Source organism: Oncorhynchus mykiss, chromosome 3, assembly GCF_013265735.2.
Source record: "Oncorhynchus mykiss isolate Arlee chromosome 3, USDA_OmykA_1.1, whole genome shotgun sequence".
Classification (NCBI taxonomy): Eukaryota; Metazoa; Chordata; class Actinopteri; order Salmoniformes; family Salmonidae; genus Oncorhynchus; species Oncorhynchus mykiss.
The window spans coordinates 45,795,898-45,816,833 of record NC_048567.1 but is presented as its reverse complement, the minus strand read 5'-3'; the positions used below and the strand labels follow the sequence as shown (position 1 = coordinate 45,816,833).

The 20,936-nt window shown below is 42.8% G+C and overlaps 1 protein-coding gene across 3 annotated transcripts in view; it reads right to left on the bottom strand.

The window, feature by feature from the left end:
• asic4a (acid-sensing (proton-gated) ion channel family member 4a) overlaps window positions 1–20,936 on the bottom strand; it is a 97,065-nt gene that overhangs the window by 6,468 nt on the left and 69,661 nt on the right. For all 3 annotated transcript variants that reach the window (XM_021596999.2, XM_036974276.1, XM_021596998.2), the window contains exons 2-5: window positions 4,741–4,885; window positions 4,133–4,260; window positions 3,873–4,026; window positions 3,031–3,084 (exon numbers count right to left, since the gene is read on the bottom strand). In XM_021596999.2, the coding sequence (XP_021452674.1) occupies window positions 3,031–3,084; window positions 3,873–4,026; window positions 4,133–4,260; window positions 4,741–4,885 (481 nt within the window). The remainder of the gene's footprint in view (window positions 1–3,030; window positions 3,085–3,872; window positions 4,027–4,132; window positions 4,261–4,740; window positions 4,886–20,936) is intronic.

The following is a 20,936-nucleotide window of genomic DNA, read 5'->3' as shown; positions in this document are numbered from 1 at the left end:
CTTAGCATCAGCATATATGAGAAACAGAGAAGCAGCAGCGTGTATGATATTTGAACGTGAGCGTGTGTGCGTATGTAGAGTCAGTATGAATATATGTGTGTGAGTGTGTAGAATGTGCATAGAGACAGTGCAAAAAAATAAAAGAGTCCATGCAGATAGTCCGTGTAGCCATTTTGTTAGCTGTTTAGCAGTCTCATGGCTTGGGGATAGAAAGATGTTCACGAGCCTATTGGTGTCATACTTGATGTTCGGATACTGCTTGTCGTGCGGAAGCAGAGAGAACAGTATATGGTTGGGGTGGCTGGAGTCTTTAACAATTTTCCCAGAACTTCCTTTCAACACTGCCTGATATAGAGGTCCTCGATGTCAGCGAGGTCAGCCCCAGTGATGTACTGCCTGTCCGCACCACCCCTTGTAGTGCCATGCGATTGAGAGAAAGGTGCCGTTGCCATACCAAGCAGCGATGCAGCCAGTCAAGATGTTCTCAATGGTGCAGCTGTAGAACTTTTAAAGTATTTGATGGCCATTGCCAAATCTTTTCAAACTACTGAGGTGAAAGAGGCTTCTTCACGACTGTTTGCATGTGATATGTGGACCATTTTAAGTCCTTAGTGATTTGGACACAGAGGAACTTGAAGCGCTTGACCCGCTCCACTGCAGCCCTGTCGATGTGAATGGGGGTGTGCTCGCCCCACTTCCGTTTCCTGTAGTACACGATCAGCTCCTTGCTCTTACTGACATTGAGGTAGAGGTTGTTTTCCTGGCACCACACTGCCTGGTGCTGAGGGTCAGTGTGGCAGAGGTAATGTTACTACATGCTTAATATACTTACTGAAATCATGGCTATTTCATTGGGTGCACACACTAACACATACAGTGCATTGACTTTTTCCACATTTTGTTATTCTAAAATTGATTAAATTGTTCCCACTGTCAGGTTGGATGGGGAGCGTCGCTGCACAGCTGTTTTCAGGTCTCTCCAGAGATGTCTGCTTGGGTTGAAATCTGGGCTCTGGCTGGGCCACTCAAAGACATTCAGAGACTTGTCCTGAAGCCACTCCTGCATTGTCTTGGCTGTGTGCTTAGGGGTTGTTGTCGTGTTGGAAGGTGAACCTTCACCACAGTCTGAGTTCCTGAGCACTCTGGAGCAAGTTTTCATCGAGAAACTCTGTACTTTGCTCCGTTCATCTTTCCCTCGATCCTGACTAGTCTCCCAGTCCCTGCCGCTAAAAAACATCCCCACAGCATGATGTGGCCACCACCATGCTTCACCGTAGGGATGGTGCCAGGTTTCCTCCATATGTGATGCTTGGAATTCAGGTCAAATAGTTCAATCTTGGTTTCATCAGACCAGAGAATCTTGTTTCTCATGGTCTGAGAGTCTTTTAGGTGCCTTTTGGAAAACTCCAAGCGGGCTGTCATGCACCTTTTACTGAGGAGTGGCTTCCGTCTGACCACTCTACCATAAAGGCTTGATTGGTGGAGTGCTGCAGAGATGATTGTCCTTCTGGATGGTTCTCCCATCTCCACAGAGGAACTCTGGAGCTCTGTCAGAGTGACCATCAGGTTCTTGGTCACCTCCCTGACCAAGGCCCTTCTCCCCCGATTGCTTAGTTTGGCCGGGCGGCCAGCTCTAGAAAGAGTCTTGGTGGTTCCAAACATTTTCAATGTAAGAATGGCGATTGTGTTCTTGGGGACTTTTTTTTGGTACCCTTCTCCAGGTCCTGTATCGGAGCTCTACGGACCATTCCTTCGACCTCATGTCTTGGTTTTTGCTCTGACATTTACTGTCAACTGTAGGACCCTATATAGACAGGTTCGTGCCTTTCCAAATCATGTCCAATCAATTGAATTTACCACAGATGATGATCAAGGGAAATAGGATACACCTGAGCTCAACTTCGAGTCTCATAGCAAAAGGTCTGAATAGTAATGTAAATAAGATATTTCTGTTTTTCATTTTTAATACATTTGCACACAAAAAAAAAACCTTGTGTTTGCTTTGTCCTTATGGGGTATTATGTGTAGATTGATGAGAAAAAATAATAATTTAATCCTTTTTAGAATAAGGCTGTAACGTAAGAAAATGTGGAAAAAGTCAAGGGGCCTGAATACTTTCCAAATGCACTGTACATGCATAAACAATTTCTCATTCACAGCGATAAAAGCAAATATATGCACAATCAGAAAAAAAAACTCACATACTACATAAACATAGACCACAATACATGGCTTACTCAATCATCCCTCTTTTCAAGACAAATTTCAATTCAGTTGGACAAAATGGCCAGTGTCTATGACCTGATAACAGTAATTCCAATTTTATAACTCTTATAATGAGGTTATTTGTATGCAGGGGCAACACATAATCTATTCTTGGACTGAGGCACACAAAAAAAAATCAACTATATAATACAAATATATAAATAATGTTTTAAGTTATTACCTTTCACAATGGCTGAATTTATTCTGATTATTTGAGTGGAAAATGTAACCGATATAAATATGAACAGTTCTTGTAAGATATATCTACATTTAGCTCACCCACCCATTAAATGGGCTTGGATTCTTTTTGAAGAAGATGATAATTAAATGTCTGGCTTATTAGGCTTGAAAATCCTAATTGTACTAATATATCTCTCATCACATAATAAAGCGTTTCTTTTATGACCGTCATAGTATCTTTGAGACAAATCACCTCTGCACAGAGATAACCCGAACCAGACAGTGGGGAGTCGGCCGCACCGTATGGAGTTGGTTTGGTGAAGGAATATCAATGTACTGTGAAAGCTCCAACGTGAAGTCGAGTAAGGAGTTGGGTAACATCGTTGTCACTCACAGCATGCGCATTTCCTTCTCCTACAATTGACATATCAACATGGAGGCAATTTCATTTTGAAATCTTTACCCAGGCTATCTCCACCCATACACTGAAACTCAATATTTCCTTATAAAGTGAGTCAACATTCTGAGTTACTGATTTCACTGTCGTTTTACTCTATTATAATAGTAAATAAAAATGTTTCTTACCAAGCGCCTTGTCAACACACTTGATGTTACTGGGAGTGCAGATATCGGCAGTTCCTGGAGTACAAAACATGAAATGAGTTTGATCAATCAAAAACAAAATGGTCGCCGCCTGTATGTCTGCCAACATGGAAAACTCTCATTGAGAACAGAACACTAGCTTATCATTCATCTACGAACGCAGACATGGGAAGATGAGTTCCAGGGATAGGGTGTCCGCCTCTGATTGCATCGAGAAATGGAGCACCGGGGCCCCACCCCAAAGGCATATTTAGAAAGTCTAAAAACCAATCAACGATTTACCTTCTCACCGTGACAAACACAGAGCAGGGGGCACTAACGATAGGAATTCATCAGGAGCACAATTAATCGCGGGAAATATGTGTGGCAACGCAGACGACAAAATGTTCTTTGAGTTAATGTTTTGAGAACAGTCGCCTTTCCAATTTGCATTAGGGAAGATTGATTTGGGGACATTAAAGTCGGGGGCACAGAGGAGCAGAGTCGTCATTATGATCAGGGTAGCAGGAATGCACAGGAAATCTTTCACCATATTTCCAATGGAGAGAGGTCAGGTGTGTCTGTACAGGGGATTTTCATCAAGGAATGAAAAGAAGCAGATTGGTATACCACATAGGACTCCAGCCGTGCCGAGACGTACATATTGACAGTGTGAACATGAAATGGTTGAAACAGGGACAAAATGATCTAATATCAGTGAACCACTGGTTGAATCAACGTTGTTTCCACGTCATTTCAAGGAAATCAGGTTGAACCCACGTGGAATAGATGTCGGATGGATGTCTGTGCCATGTAGGGAGTGCGGTTTACAGTAGACTACTTACCTGGCATGTGCACCATCCTGCAGTTGCACTCCCGGAGCACCTCCCTGGTCTCGCAGCGCAGGCGGCAGGCACTGATGCTGTAGGTGTCGTATCCCGGGATCATCTGGTCGCTGGTGGAGCGGCAGTTCCCCCAGGGCTGGGGCAGGTAGGTCAGCTAAGCACAGAGTGATTGATTAGAGCCGTGTCTGAGCCACAGGGAGGAGAAGTGGGAAAAGTACTGAGGGGTTGCTAATCTGGGAGAAAGCAGTGCCGGGGCCTACCCTTTGTTCCTGACATGAAACAAAGGTCTGGAATCCCGGGGAGACTCCGAAGCCCAGCTGGTGGATGTAGGGAGGCTCATCCTGGCTGTGGATCTGCACGCGGATCCCTGCCTCTAACGACGTCTCATCTTCCGGGATAAAAGAGGCACGCGCAGGCAGTACAAAGACACACATACAGAGTGGATTCATTCAGCCTTTTATTCATCAATCCTAGGGGAGGGCTAATTTTCACTACGCCTATCTCAGTCATGAGAAAAATGAGACACTGACAATGTGTGTGTGTGTGTGTGTGTGTGTGTGTGTGTGTGTGTGTGTGTGTGTGTGTGTGTGTGTGTGTGTGTGTGTGTGTGTGTGTGTGTGTGTGTGTGTGTGTGTGTGTGTGTGTGTGTGTGTGTGTGTGTGTGTGTGTGTGTGTGTGTGTGTGTAGTATATGACTAACAGTGCTGTCAACAGATGTATCCCTTCCAGTAATCATTTTACAAAAACACTATTCAGGATGGTGATGCCATTGCAAAAATGTATCGCTAGGGTCCCCTCACAAACAAGATTCAGAGATTTATGACAACAGACACAGGAGCCCGCAACATCACGTAAGATTTATGGCTTACTTGTCTCTTTCCAGATGGGGAGATACTCGTCCTGTTGAATATCCAACATAATCTCCAGGCCATTTCCCATTCCACCTTGCTTGGTTTTCCTGGACGTCGACTTGTTCCCGTTGAAAGTGTAACATTTTCCGTATCTGGTGTAGACCTACAGGAGAATATGTTCGTATCAGAAATGTCATAATAAACATGACAATATCCATCTCCACTATGACAGACGTACTCGTGAGGTGTCGTAATGAAGTTGAAGATATGGCCTGGAAAATGAACAAGATTGTCTACGTGGTTTCACATTCTCTGTCTGTAATAAACATAGGAGATGTGTTTTGAGGGGAGAGTTACATACCAACAGTCTTGATCTTTACTGATAAAAACATATCAAAAACACAACTTGTAACATATATCTGTATTTGACATACTTACTGTATGACTACGATAAAATTATCCATTCAGGATTCCACAGATATCCCCCAAGATCTTTTTAATCTACGTTAATAAGAAAATATTTTAAAAAAAACAGAAGCATTTGAAACTGATGTACAATATCATTCGAAAGCTTGACAGCAGCCTTTTAAGGAAGTGAATTTTCTTTGTTTATGGGCCTTATCTCACTACAGTACAAGCCAAAGTGACACATGTCTATTATTTTGACTTGACACCATGAACCTTGTGAAATGAAAGAATGAAAGATGAGAAAATCACATGACAAACATAATGAGCAGATGAGACAGCGGGGTTGACAGTAAAATTACAACAGTGTCAAATCCAGAATGTTTCTGTAAAAACAAGCCTGTTTTTACTTCAATATCACCCCACTTAGAGTTGCATAATTCCAGTAACTTTCTCAAAATGGCCTGGTCTTCCAGAAATCGCAGATGGAAGATTCCCGGAACAGGTCGGAATAAGCAGGAAATCCAGAAATCCTGGGAATTATCAGAATTTTGCAACCCTAAGCACAAGCCTTAAGCCTTAATGACTGGTGTGACGGATAAATTAGGGACAAAAATGAGACAACATTGATAGTTACACACAAATTAAAGCCACGGTTGAGCTATAAAACCCGTACACTGTCATCTGGCTCTGCTGGCTGTTGTACACCGTCCATAACAGTCATTAAGACCAGTTTTGTTGTTGTTTGATTCCCAGATTGCCCCTTTAAGCCCAAATCAAATTGTTTTGGTTGCCTACACAGATTTGCAGATGTTATCGCAGGTGCAGCGAAATGCTTATACAGACGCTTACAGTTGAAGTCGGAAGTTTACATACACTTAGGTTGAAGTCATTAAAGCAAATTTTTCAACCACTCCACAAATTTCTTGTTAACAAACTATTGTTTTGGCAAGTCGGTTAGGACATCTACTTTGTGCATGACACAAGTAATTTTTCCAGCAATTGTTAACAGACAGATTATTTCACTTATAATTCACTGTATCACAATTCCATTGTGTCAAAAGTATACATACACTAAGTTGACTGTGCCTTTAAACAGCTTGGAAAATTCCAGAAAATGATGTCATGGCTTCAGATGCTTCTGATAAGCTAATTGACATTATTTGAGTCAATTGTAGGTGGACCTGTTGATGTATTTCAAGGCCTACCTCCAAACTCAGTGCCTCTTTGCTTGACATCATGGGAAAATCTAAAGAAATCTCAGAAAAATAATTGTAGACCTCCACAAGTCTGGTTCATCCTTGGGAGCAATTTCCAAATGCCTGAAAGGTACCACGTTCATCTGTACAAACAATAATACGCAAGTATAAACACCATGGGACCACGCAGCCGTCGTACTGCTCAGGAACGAGACGTGTTCTGTCTCCTAGAGATGAACGTTCTTTGGTGCAAAAAGTGAAAATTAATCCCAGAACAACAGCAAAGGACCTTGTGAAGATGCTGGAGGAAATAGGTACAAAAGTATCTAAATCCAGAGTAATACGGGTCCTATATATCAACATAACCTGAAAGGACTCTCAGCAAGGAAGAAGTCACTGCTCCAAAACTGCCATAAAAAGCCAGGCTACAGTTTGCAACTGCACATGGGGACAAAGATTGTACTTTTAGGAGAAATGTCCTCTGGTCTGATGAAACAAAAATAGAACTGTTTGGCCATTATGACCATTGTTATGTTTGGATGAAAAAGGGGGAGTCTTGCAAGCCGAAGAACACCATCCCAACCGTGAAGCACTGGGGTGGCAGCATCATGTTGTCCCCACAACAGGAAGGACTGGTGCACTTCACAAAATAGATGGCATCATGATGCTTGAAAATGATGTGGATATATTGAAGCAACATCTCAAGACATCAGTTAAAGTTAAAGCTTGGTCGCAAATGGGTCTTCCAAATGGACAATGACCCCAAGCATACTTCCAAAGTTGTGGCAAAATGGCTTAAGGACAACAAAGTCAAGGTATTGGAGTGGCCATCACAAAGCCCTGACCTCAATCCTATTGAAAATGTGTGGACAGAACTGAAAAAGCATGTGCTAGCAAGGAGGCCTACAAACCTGACTCAGTTACACCAGCTCTGTCAGGAGGAATGGGCCAAAATTCACCCAACTTATTGTGGGAAGCTTGTTGAAGGCTACCCGAAATGTTTGACCCCAGTTAAACAATTTAAAGGCAATACTACCAAATACTAATCGCGTGTATGTAAACGTCTTCCCCACTGGGAATGTGATGAAAGAAATAAAATCAGAAATAAATCATTCTCTCTACTATTATTCTGACATTTCACATTCTTAAAATAAAGTGGGGATCCTAACTGACCTAAGACAGGACATTTTTACTAGGATTAAATGTCAGGAATTATGAAAAACTGAGTTTAAATGTATTTGGATAAGGTGTATGTAAACTTCCGACTTCAACTGTTTTACCAAACTGGGATGTTTACTAAAACATAGTACACACCTGCAATAGGGTTCCTTTGACAGAAAAAAAAATAAACATTTCAAATCGACTGTGTGATCGTTCAGTAAATGGGTACAGAATATGTAGCCTAGTATGTAGGAACAAAACAATGTTGTCAAATGATTCAAAGGCCTACAGTATAATTGTGGCTAAACCAATAGCGTATGAAGAGGACAATGGTGTGCAAGCCGCACTCTTTGACTGACATGTGCTGTTAGTGTAAATTGGTTTAATCTGTGGAAGGCTGGCACAGAGCAAGCAGAGAAGGTAAGCTGTACCTGTCATTGATTTAGCCTGCTTCATTGACATACTTAAGCCTCCACCGCTGCACTCAATCTGATCCAGCAGGCTACAGCGGTAGAGGGATTCAAGTTTAGAAATGAAAACAAAAAAAAGGAAAGAATACTCTCTTACAGAGAGTCCCCGAGTTCTGCTCTAAAAGTTTGGCTGTTTTGAGAATGCCGGGGTGTTCACAAATGATGTCCCCAGAGAGCAGGGGAAGTTTTCCCATCATCTCAGCCTGGAAATCGTTGCTGGCAGAGCCTCCACTGATTCATTTCTCAGCTTTAGAGCCTCTCTCTCTCGTCGCTCCAGGAGTCTGTGTGATTGATGGTGCATTTTCTCTGCGTTTCATCTCGCACCAAATTTAGCAAAGTAACAGCTCTGACTTTGTCAATTCCAAGGAGGAACAAAGTATCCTCAAATCACACTAAGGGAGTTCTAGAAGAATCCCTCAAAGGCATCTATAGCTATACACCTTTCAGGTAAACCATGCTGTGGACTAGTGTTCTTGGTAACTTTTAATGAATGTAATAGATAGGTACATTCATGACAAAACTTCTACGATGTTCTCTGTCAAGGTATTGGTTATATTTAACAGGTAACCCGGTAAGCCAGATGTCCAGTGACACACATTTCCTAGGTGGCAAAGGTCCGGGTGGATATCGTCCTTTATCGGCGTTGTGGTACAGCGTAGGAACAAACACAGTCGTCTACGACTTAGGAAAGATGTTGTTATATAAAATGTACACTTAAAAACATGAAATCAGACAAGACACATTTGAATTAATTACAACGTTTTTCTTCAGAATGTTAACATGTGCATCATTGCGTCAACTTTGCTGAAGAACAAAAAGTGATAATTGAAAACGTGGCATAATTGTCTATGCAAAAAAAGTGTACTGTGAACCATTGCAGATGGTCCTTGAATAAAAAACAAACAAATGTAAATAAAATAAAACGCATGTTTTCTGGAGAACAAAGGAGAGTTTAACACAAATAACAATTTGAATGTCTCTGTGGGCCGTGCAAACTTAATGTAGAAGTCACTCTGGGCCTTGCCCTTGCATCAATGAGAGAAATTACACTTTTGGTCTCCTGCCAATGCCTTGAACTTTGGGACAAATGGTGTGAGAGCAACTCTGGGACACTGTTCATTGGTGAGCCTGGTGCATTATTTGTTTTTAATAAAGTTAACTGTGGAGAAAGCTGATTCACAGCTGTATGTGGAGCAAAACATGGTCAGGATGTGTAGTGCCAGTTTCTTGAGAACAGGGACATCAGCTGCAGGCACCATCTTTCCCCAGAAAGTAACAGGGTCACAGTCACCAGTCTGCTCCTTCAAGGACACATTTTCTTGCAGCTCAATCAACTCCATTTGCAGTGAGTCAACATCTACCCATCTGAAGATCTGTTTTGCTTCTTCTGACAACTTTGTCACATTTGTGACCAAGAAGGGGTTCTGAATGAGCAGCAGCAGTTCTCTCCCAACAGTGAAGTCATCAAAGCGAGCCTTGAAGTTATCCTTGAAGTTATCCATCAGCTTCTGGATGAAATCAACATGGTTGGGAACATCTTTGTCTCCCTGCGTTGCACCAGAAGATTGGGGAAGTGGACAAGTTCTCCCTGGAGATCATTCTTGAAAAGCTCCAATTTCTTCTGGAAAGCCTGGACTGCTGTTATCATATCACACACTGTGTTGTGCCATCCCTGCAGCTTAACATTCAGTTGATTAAGGTGTGATGTAATGTCTGTCAAAAATTCTACTTTTCACATTTTCTTCTTTATCTTCCAAAAACTCCAAAAACTGAGTTGGCTTGTCACTCTTTTGCTCTGATAACAAAGCTTTGATTTCTTCCTGAATGGCCCAAAAGTGTTCCAAAACCCTGCCTTTGCTGAGAAATCATACATTGTTGTGCAGTAGTAAGTCAGCAAAATTGGCATTGGCCTCTGTCAGAAAGCCTCATAGCAGGCAGTGTTGTAGGGATGATGTTGCTCTCCAAAAAAACTGATAAGTTTCATTATCATTGTCATGACCTCAGGATACTCTTTCTCTTTCAGACTGGCACACAGAACAGATTGATGGATGATGCAGTGGTATGATGTCAGGTCAGGGTGGTCCTCTTTTAAACGTGTAACCAGTCCCCTCCCTCTTCCTACCATGGCTGGATCTGTGATAATGGAGACCACAGACTTCAGATCTCTCCTGCTTTTTGTCAGCATCCCTTTGATGACCTCATGGGATATCCTCTCCCCGTGTGTGTGTGTGTGTGTGTGCTTCTAGATTTGTTAAGCCCAACATCTCCCCACAGAATTCCTTCCTTGTTTCATTGTAAAATATGAGAAACACCAGAAGCTGGGCATTATCAGTGTCTTCTGTTGATTCATCCACAGCAAATGAAATGCGTGGTGAATTCTGAATGGCCTCATCGAGTTGTGAAGTTACTAAATATTCAGCTAATATTTCAGATTGCTGTGGAATCTGACAGTGAGCTCTGTTTGATATTTTCCCTGAGCTCATGTTTATGTTAACCTTCAAGCAGAGTGTCAGCGACTTCACACATGTCTTCTTTAACCATCTCAGCATCAGATATTTTTTTTTGGGGGGGGGGGGGGGTTCTCCCAAAACCCAAGATATTCCTCAGTGAACACTCCATTGCACGTTGTTGGGCTGTCACGCAATTGACAAGGACTTTGGTGGGCCTCTCATATTGGGATTTGAGTTGATCTTGTTCGTTCTCACCTTCGTGTTCAGGGGATGCATCTCATCCAAATTTCTTGGGGACATAATCTCGTTTAAGGTATATGCACTTTTCACGAGGGCTATGGACTCGCTGCATACCAGGCACATTGGTTTTGTGCTAGTTGCGGTGAGAGTTAACGTATACTTTTCCGTCCACTCATCTTTGAATATACAGTTTTCAGCGTCAACTATTTGATTATTTATTTAAAAAAGATACTGGTAACTAAGCTCCCGCCATCTGTGACATTAACAGTTGAACCGCGGTCAAATCTTTCTGTTTCTTTCTGCCTGCTTGTCCCAAGTTTCTGCAGAGGATATTTGGATTGAAGTTATTGGCGTCTTTGTATTAGCATTTAACCATGCGATTGGATTTAGACGGGGTTGTGAGTTAGAAAGGCCGGTTGATTTTTAAAAGCTGTATAAAAATGATTTATTTACTTTTATATAACAAAATGAAATGTTGTCCAGTCCGTATTGACCTGTCTCTGGGTCTGGGCGAAGACAGCGGTCCGCCAGTTGAGTTTGGCTGCTGTTAGCCAATTATAGACAAGTACATAAACAGATGTAAAGGACACATTGCACCCAGAAGGTGCTGAATACTGACCTATGCAGCTGCTGCTGTGCTATGCATGATGTGACATGTCTATTTTCTCAATGAACAAGTGAACCTGGTCCCGGACGTTTGACATGCTGTCAGAAGCAGTCCGGTAAAATGGGAAGAAGCTGGACAAAATAATAGAATCCGGAGTTTAATCTGCCATAAAAAGTTGACTTTGAGCGTCCAGCGGACTGGCCCACGTGGCGCCAGCAATTTCACGTGTTACAGAATAGCTACCAAGCTAAGTGAAGAAAACAGTGGCATTTAAGTGAGCAGACTCACATACTCTATGCCCCCATAGGCCAAAAATATTTTGAAGACACTCACATTTGATGAAAATGAAAAAGAGGACTGGAATACAAATGCTAGCTAGGTTTGAAGAGTATTTAGTGGCTACGAAAAATGTCATACATGAGAAGGCATGCTTCTACTAGCGAGTCCAGCAACTGAGGGAAAAGCTGAAATGTTCATCAGGAGCACTCTACAATTTCACAAAGAACTGTGACTTCGGTGAGCAGAGAAATGAACACATCGGGGAACACACAGCGTGCAGGAGGTGTGCCACCGACGTTCGGCACGGAGGAATGACAGACTTCTGTAAAGAAAGAGACACGACAGAGGCAATAGGAGAGAGAATGCCTAGTCAGAGCACACGAGCAGCAGATGCGTAAAATGTGGTAAAGCTCAGCACAAGGTGGCATCTAGGTGCCCAATGGCAGTTTCGATGTGCAGGAGATGCAACAACAAGGGACACTGGGAGCCAACTGGGATGTTGCAAACGATTACGAGAGTGAGAATGCATACTACCTAGGTGCCGTTGATACAGAAAATAATGTGTGAAAACAACATAATTGAGAAAGTGACACAACCCACAGACTTGTTCGCACCGATGGTGACAGTGATGAAACCGAACGGTGAAGTACACATTGGTCTGCAGAAACCTAATGAGAATGTGAAAAGAGAGCGATTCAAAATGCCTACTACTGAGGAAACACTAGCCAAACGAACAGGTGCCATTGTGTTCTCATGAAAACCACGCAGCAAGTGGTTTTTGGCAAATACCATTACACAGCGAGATGCTAAACACAATGCTACAGCTCAATGGTGACAGCTGGAAACCTGTTGCATACTGTTTGGAGTTTGGGGCATGTGAACATTTCCAAAAGTTGGCATTGACACATGCAGTCTAATAACAGGCCGTAAACCCCCAATTTCTTTGATAGACAGCGAAGACTTAGATGCAGTGCCGATAAGATGTCAGAGACTTTTACTGAGATTGATGCGATTCGGGGCAACAGCAGAATATGCACCTGGTAAAACATTGGTAGTGGCAGACACACTATCACGCAGCCCACTGTGCAGGGAGCAGAGCACAACTGATGTCACTGGACACGACGAAACACTGTGATTGACAGCCTACCCTGTACAGAGACTAATAAGTCAAGGCTGTCCAGAACATTCTAAAAGCATACCAGCAACCGTGTTAGACTACTATCCGATGAAAGATGCTTTATCAGTCATAACTGAGGCACTGAGACTACTAGATTCTGTTCATGTTAGTCATGAGGGACTAAATGCAGAGAAAGAGCAAAAACCTCAGTGTGGTGGCCAGGTTTATCATCGGAGATATCAAAAGCAGAGTACTGTCATGCAAGTTTTGTTGTGAGACACGCAAAACACAACAGAAAGAGACACTCAGTCCGACCCCCACTCCCAGAGCGACCAGGCAGCCTATAGGCACAGACTTGTGTGAGTATAAAGGTCAAAACGACCTCGTAGTGTCAGACTAATATTCTCGCTACTTAGAGATACGGCGTCTTGTCTACCACAACAACAGGGCCGGTTATAGCGAAACTGAAAGTGACATTCGGCAGGTTCGAGGTTCCGACCCAAAGAGTCGGTGATAATGGACCCTGGTATACCAGTGAAGCCTGGAGAGTTTATTAAACAGTCAAACTTGGAGCACAACCTCACAACCTGCATTGGAATGGACATGCTGAACTTGCAGTCCAGACAGCAAAACAGATCTTACAGCAATATGACCCACTGTTGGCTCTCGTGTGCTACAGAGCGACCCCAGCTACATCTACAGGTGCAAGCCCTGCAGAGCTGCTGATGGGACGGAAAATCCACACAACACTACCTACACTGGAAAAATAACCTACATCCGAAATGGCAAAACAGAGCTGTTATCGGGCAATGAGATGCGGCAGCAGAACAACGCGCATTCTACTCTTAACAGACGTCACGGAGTACGAGACCTATCCACTTTGAGACCGGGGAATCCGGTACTGGTCAAGCTGGAAGGGGGGAAAGATATGGAAAGGCCCAGCGTTGGTAGTGAGAGAGAATGTGACCCAACGTTCTTACCTTCTGAGGTTGTGGGAGAGAAGAGGACAAATCGCCGGCATCTTCAAGCACTGCATGTGTCGGGCTCCCAAGAAATGGAACAGAGACTAGCTAGCCCTGAGCTAGGTTCGCAAGAGACGGTGGTGCGGTCAGCCCAACGCTTCACCCCTGGGGCACACTGCCTCCAGGACATCTACAGCACCAGGTGTCACATATTGGCCAAAAATATCATTACGGACCTCAGCCACCTGAGCCACGGCCTGTTCACCCATCTAGAAGGCGAAGACTGTACATGTGCATCAAAGCTGGGACTGAGAGACTGAAAAACAGCTTATATTTCAGGACATCAGACTGTTAAATAGTCACCACTAGCCGGGCTCCATGCAGTACCCTGCCTTGAACTTTAGTCACTGTTACGTTACTAGCCGGTGCTCTGCCCTGCACCTTAGAGACTGCTGCCCTGTGTACAGTGCCTTCGGAAATTATTCAGACCCCTTAACTTTTTCCACATACATTATATATTTTTTTCCCTTATCAATCTACACACAATACCCCATAATGTCAAAGCAAAAACTTTTAAAAAACATTTTTGCTAATTTATAACAAACAAATCAACTTAAATATTACATTTACATAAGTAGACCCTTTACTCAGTACTTTGTTGAACCACATTTTGGTAGTGATTACAGCCTCGAGTCTTCTTGGGTTTGATGCTACAAGCTTGGCACACTTGTATTTGGAGAGTTTCTCCCATTCTTCTCTGCAGATCCTCTCATGCTCTGTCAGGTTGGATGGTGTCGCTGCACAGCTATTTTCAGGTCTCTCCAGAGATGTTCGATCGAGTTCAAGTTTGTGCTCTGGCTGAGCCACTCAAGAACATTCAGAGACTTGTCTCGAAGCCACTCCTGCGTTGTCTTGGCTGTGTGCTTAGGGTTGTTTTCCTGTTAACAATTATTAGGTTACTACATGATTCCATATGTGTTATTTCATAGTTTTGTTGTCTTCACTATTATTCTACAATGTAGAAAATAGTAAAAGTAAAGAAAAACCCTGGAATGAGTAGGTGTTTCCAAACATTTGACTGGTACTGTATGTAATGGTGTGCATAGACAGTATGGACAGTATATATATAGAAAAGGTGAGTACAGCAGTAGTTATATGGGAGATGTCATGACTAGAATACAGCATATATATACAAAGTGGGTAAAACAGTATGTAGACATTATTAGAGTGACCAGTGTTCAATTACTTTATGTACATAAGGAAAAGCAGCCTAACAGGGTAGAGGGTAGGGTGCAGGGTAGAGTACCGGGTGGTAGCCAGCTAGTAACAGTGACTAAGGTTCAGGGCAGGGTACAGGGCGGAGGTTGGCTAGTGGGGACTGTTCAACAGTCTGAATAATAGTCTGAAAAATGGTGGAGCTACAAGCAGGCAATACAAACAAACAATGTACAAAACTGTTTATTGTGTTACAGTAGTTCAAGTTGATTTCAATGAATGATCCGCAGAGTATGGAGAGGTCAGTTAAACGAATAGAAAAATGTCTCATGCTGACAGGCTTGCTTATTTTGGAAGTTACTATAAGCGACTTGAAGTTCGAGTTGAGGTGATACCTCAATGTTGACATTACAGATTGCATAGTATGGTTGACAAAGCAGGAAAAGGGTAATTATCTTCAAGGAGGAGGTGTCAAGGTATTAGCCAAATCTATTAACAGACAACCCTGTAAGCCAATCATAGACAAGTATATGAACCGATGTAAGGGACACATTGCACGTGTAAACCAGAAGGTGCTGAATACTGACCTACAGTATGCAGCTGCTGCTGTGCTATGCATGACGTGACATGATCTATATTCTTAATAAACAAGTGAACCTTATCTCGGGTCATTAGTTCATTTGACATTCTCATCCTCTGCTGAGGGACAGAGGTTAGAAAGTAAAAAAGGATACAAATTCATAGGGCAACACCCGCATGAACAGCTGGATAGTTACATATTATCCACATTAAAATGCAACCCAAGTCCGTAGCAGTATCTTTGCTTTGGAAAGATGCCTAGCTACGTCTCATTTGCATAAATCTATCCTGTTCTAGCACCCAACTTAATTGGGCTTAATGTCAGGCCATTAACAGTGTTTTGGCATTGTTTTATCCTTAAATTGCTTTCTTTCTCCCCTTGTCTCTCCATTTTAAATACATTAAGAGGCTCACCACTTGCTTTATGACAGTCATCGGACACTTCCCGGGCGCTTTCCTTTTAAATAACCCAAAAAGAATCACTTGCTTCTCCAGAGGACATCCATTTCCTAGCATGTGGCCGTGTGTCAGCGGCCTCTTTTCGTGTATGGATGAGGAGGAGGATTGGAATTAATTTCAGAGGGTAGTGGAACATGCCGCATGGCTGATTGGCAGTTGAGTCCCATTAAGGGCAGCTCACGCAGGTTTAAGGGTGAGACGGAACGTTTTCTCGTTTAATGGCTTCATTACAGACCTCTGGCAAAGTGCTAGGGATCACACAGTGACATACATTTATGGAATACTTACATGAGAGCTGCACAACCCTCGGATACATATTTTGTCTTTTGGTTGGTTGCTCTCGTGTTAAATTGCAAATAAGGGTTGCAAAACACTGGTAACCTCCCAAAACTTTCCCCGGTTTTCCAGAAATCCCGCTCGGAAGATTCACGGAATCAGGAGGGAATAAGCAGGAAATCTGGAATCCTCCAACCAGGATTTCTGCGTAGCCTGGGAATTTTGGGATAATTTTGTGGAATTCTGCAACCCTGTTTGGAGACGTGTCCTGGTTGGTAGCTTTTGTGTTGAGTTGCAAGGCAGGGAGGATTAAGTAAGGACTATCTATGAAGTCTCACAACCGCCTGAATAGCACATACAGTAGCTAGGTGCCAGAGGAATTTAAGGAACTAAGGGAGACGGTTCTACCTCACTGCTCAAGGTGCAGTGGCTGCAGTTTAATCACTTAATTCTCAAATAATCCCGAATCAAAGTATGCTATTAGAGTCTATCAGAGGCAACATGAAACATATGAGATTTGTCATGGGTCAGACACCCAGACACTGGTTAAAAGGGAGGAGACATCGAAACATGAAGTCTAAACAGTGTGGATAGGAATGTGAGGCACGCAAGGTTCTGCACCATTAGCTCCTGTCTCAGGGGTAAGCCACTCCACTCGGCGTCTAGGGCACCACTTTGGCACACTATCAAACACATTACATTTATTGTATATCAATTCCTAACTTCATTAAACAACTGACTGGCAGCATCTCTTGAGTGGTGGCCTATCCCTCTCGCATTCACCGCAGTAAGTAAGACTTGTCATCAAGGACTTGTTTGCACCACTTTAAAATCAGAGTGGATTATGACGGTATTATAAATCGTTATTTGAATTGGATATTTGTAGTAAATTATGTAGTTTAAGGACAGACGCCACAGCGGTGAGATGATCCTTTATCAAACTATCGAGTCTATAATCACTGTTGAAGAGAACCAAGAGGAAAAACCATCTATATTCTCAAATGTTTCGTTATGTTTTCTTTTCACAGTTTGGTTAATCATCAATATCCTGGTAAATATACAGTATATTGGGGGGGGGGGGGGGGGGGGTTGGAGGTGGGTAATTACAAATATTTATATGTACTGAAATATCAATTACTGTATTGTTCAACAACAACAAAAATTCTGGGACTTTTGTTTTTTTCTTATCTCCCTCACTCAATCCCAAAAATAGAAATGAAGGGGGAAAAAATGCACTATACTCCTTAGAATACACATATTGGTAAAGGGCTATTTTCGGATTTTAGCAATATTAGGCCCTTTACTTACTTCCCCAGAGTCAGATAAACTTGTGTATACAATTTTTATGTCTCTCTGTCCAGAATGAACAAATTTAGAGTTAGTTTCGCAAGCCAATGCTAACTAGCGTTTAGAGCAATGACTGGAAGTCTATGGGTATCTGCTAGCATGTTAGCAGATACACATAGACCTCAGTTAGCAACTGCACTAGCGCTAGTTAGCAACTTCTTTCAAACTGCACGGCGGAGACAATAAAATGGTATCCACAACTTCATCAGAAACTAGCAGGCTGTATAGCCCTCCTTCCTCTCCTCATGTTGGATTATAACAGGCTAATGGAGCAGCACATGAGCACTTGACAAAGTCTGCGTCCCAAATGGCACCATAATGCTCTGATCAAAAGTAGTGCACTATGGAGGGAACAGGAGGTCATTTTGGGACGCAAGCAGCAGCTCAGACAGATGGGGGTAAATCTACCTTGACAGTGTTGACAGAGTGTGCCAACATCCAACAGCGTACACGGGCACACAAATGAGCCATTTGGAAATGTGATTAGATACCACTAATATAACGGAGATCTATTAATTTCTATCACCAGAGGCATACAATTCTCTAAGCAGTCTTTGCCGGTAATGGAAATGAGTCCTCCCTTGCTTGTAAAGCTTTGTTAAATGTCTTGGAGGACTGAAACAACTGATTGGGCACAGAAACGATGCCCCCTGATCTCCTCTATAAATCAAATGATTAAATCTTCCCACTTTTAAAAACACCCAAAGGCTTCTATAAATGTATCATCGGGAAGCATTTGATGCGGTATGCGCTTCATTTCTACGTACTTCTGTAGTCATATCATTCTTTCAGATCTGTATTTAAATTAGCACATTTGTTTACTGGATTATGCATCATGTGTCTAAACGACACTAACCGTTTGTGACAGTTGACTTGTGTGCCTTTTCTTGCCCACGGCATTATAGCTACAATCTCTGGCTCTTTTTTCCCCCACTTGGATGGTCAGGATCATAGAGTGGATGAAAGGACTGGGAAAGATTAGTACAGCAGCACTGCTGACTGCATGTTATCATAGGTCACAAGGGTCCTCACCAATATATAGAATCCACGTTTATCAAATATGTGCCCGGGCTATTCCCTTCGGGTCAATTTGCTCTTTGTTCTTATCAGTGATTCTGTTTGGTAATATTTGATAGAGCTTGAAGGGGAGAGGAGGAATCGGCCCTGGGCATAGTGCGCCGAAACGGCCCTGCCTGAGGCATTCGTCTAACTGTCGACTTTGTTTTCTTGCTGCGGTTTAGATTTTTCTGTTTTAATTAAGGCACCTCTCTCGTTAACATAGACCTTCATTCCCCCAGCTCTCAATCTTCCACCTCTCTCTCCTCCAGACTCCCCACCTCCCCGGTGCAAACGCTAGAAAACTACTCCCGCCACGGTCACATTTTGCCTGGCAAACGTTCTGTTTGGTGTTCATCAGGTGTGAGACGCTTTCACGTTTGTTTTAATTTCTCTGGGAAGGAAGTCTGGGGAAACAATATTTGTTAAGGACTGACAATTCCACGTTGGAAGAACGGCAACTATCAAATTACCACCTCATAACTCATCAGAATAAAATATATGGTGTTCGTGGGTTTAGAACGTGTTTTTTCCCGCTCATCAGTCAATGGTCCTTTTAGAGTCTACACCTAGACTGAACGCATTCATTATAAAACGTAAGGATTGTGATCATTAGGGGGAATTACCTCACCCAGCATTATTACACATCTATTGCAAATGTTGTGAAATATGTTATACATAGAATACTTTTAGATCACCATAGCCCATGTTGTGATATTCCAAATGAGACATGCAACACTACCTTTATTCACAAGGTGGTGCAATAAGCGCAACATATCAGGCTTACCCAAACCTCTTGTTTTGGTGGGCTTAACACGAACAAGGAAACAATGTTTACCTTGTAATATTGATGATCCTGGGGACCGGTGTGGTACATGGTCTGTGAGTCAGCAGTCTGTGCCTCCGAGCGGCGTCTTAACTCGGGCCTACACACTTGTTCTTAGAACGTGTGGAAGTTAGTGGAAGACACACACTCAAGCACACTTGAATTACTTTCTTTGGTTAGCATGATGGTGGGGATCAAGTGCTAGCCACCACTGTGATCTTTGTGAACACCATAAAGGTAGATGGAGGGCGCACTTTCCACGAAGCCTGGCCCAATCCCAAATGGACCCCTAGACCCTAAGAGGATTTGATTGGTATAAGCAATATGGTGGAACTTCAACCTATCAGAGGACAAGTTGGAGCTATTACCATATTGATTGCACTGGTCAAATCCTCTCAGATCTCCACAAGTGCATAGGGCGAAAGGTCTAGGTGTATATTGGGATTGGATTCCTGTTTTAGCATGGCCAGCGCCATTGATTACTTTCATCATTTTGAAGTAGACTGCTGGGTGGGACTTCCTCTGGGTTTAGCCATAATGCGAAAGATGCAAAGACATGCCCTCTATCCAACTCTATGGGCAACATATCAAAGAGTGGTGGAAGAGCTGTCCAATCCAACCAGGTCCAGATATATGATGGGCTATTATCAGCAGCTCTGGGTGCCATTCTCACAGATGTTTGGCATGTGGACTCTTGAGCTGCCAAATTGGGTCATGAGACACAAGGATATTTTCCAAGAGGCCTGTGATGCTCCCAAGATGCTCCCATCAAGGGTGAGTCTATGGTCAGTCAATAACACCCCAAGGCAGCTAAGATTCTGGGAAAAAATATACTACTTCTTACTGGTCAAGTCTCAGAAAGCTCACCCCAAAGCTGTTGGACTCAAATATAACCAATGCTGTTTGGTTTTCTGTGCCAGACTTCTCTGAAAGGATTAGTAAGGTAAATATGTGTGAACTCTGTATATTTTGTTGTAATGGCAACCCCATACTGGTATGAATGTTGCCACAAGTGAGTAGACTACTAATGTCAGGTGAAGGACTCGTTTGGTATACACAGGTCTACACATATTAGAATGGCTCCTGCGGTTACAGCGCTACCTGTCAATGTGGATTTGATCTCGCTGGTGTTGAGCAATGATGACACACATTTGCTTTTATTTACAGCCAAACTCAAGAGCTAGCGCTGATGTTATCCTGCTCTTGGGGGAAGATGAGTTGGAGGTCAAACTGATGCCAATGCATGGGTCAAGTGAGGGGAAATTACTTCTGAGTGAAAAGGATCCACTGTGTTGTACCAGAGATGATGATCAGTGATGATGATACAAACACATAAGCAGTGAGACACTGCATATAAGCAACAATTATTTTTACATTTATTTTTCTCCCCGTCGTTGGATAGTTCCCTCAAGGTAAATAGGTGTAACATTTTCCGTCAAATCCATTTTAAACAGGATATTAGGGTCGAACATTTTTGGTGAGCAGTGGAGATGCTATCAAATCCCATGCAGGGAATAAAACAAAATAGCCTTGTCAGAATAAGCATTCAAAACAAAAATGGTCAAC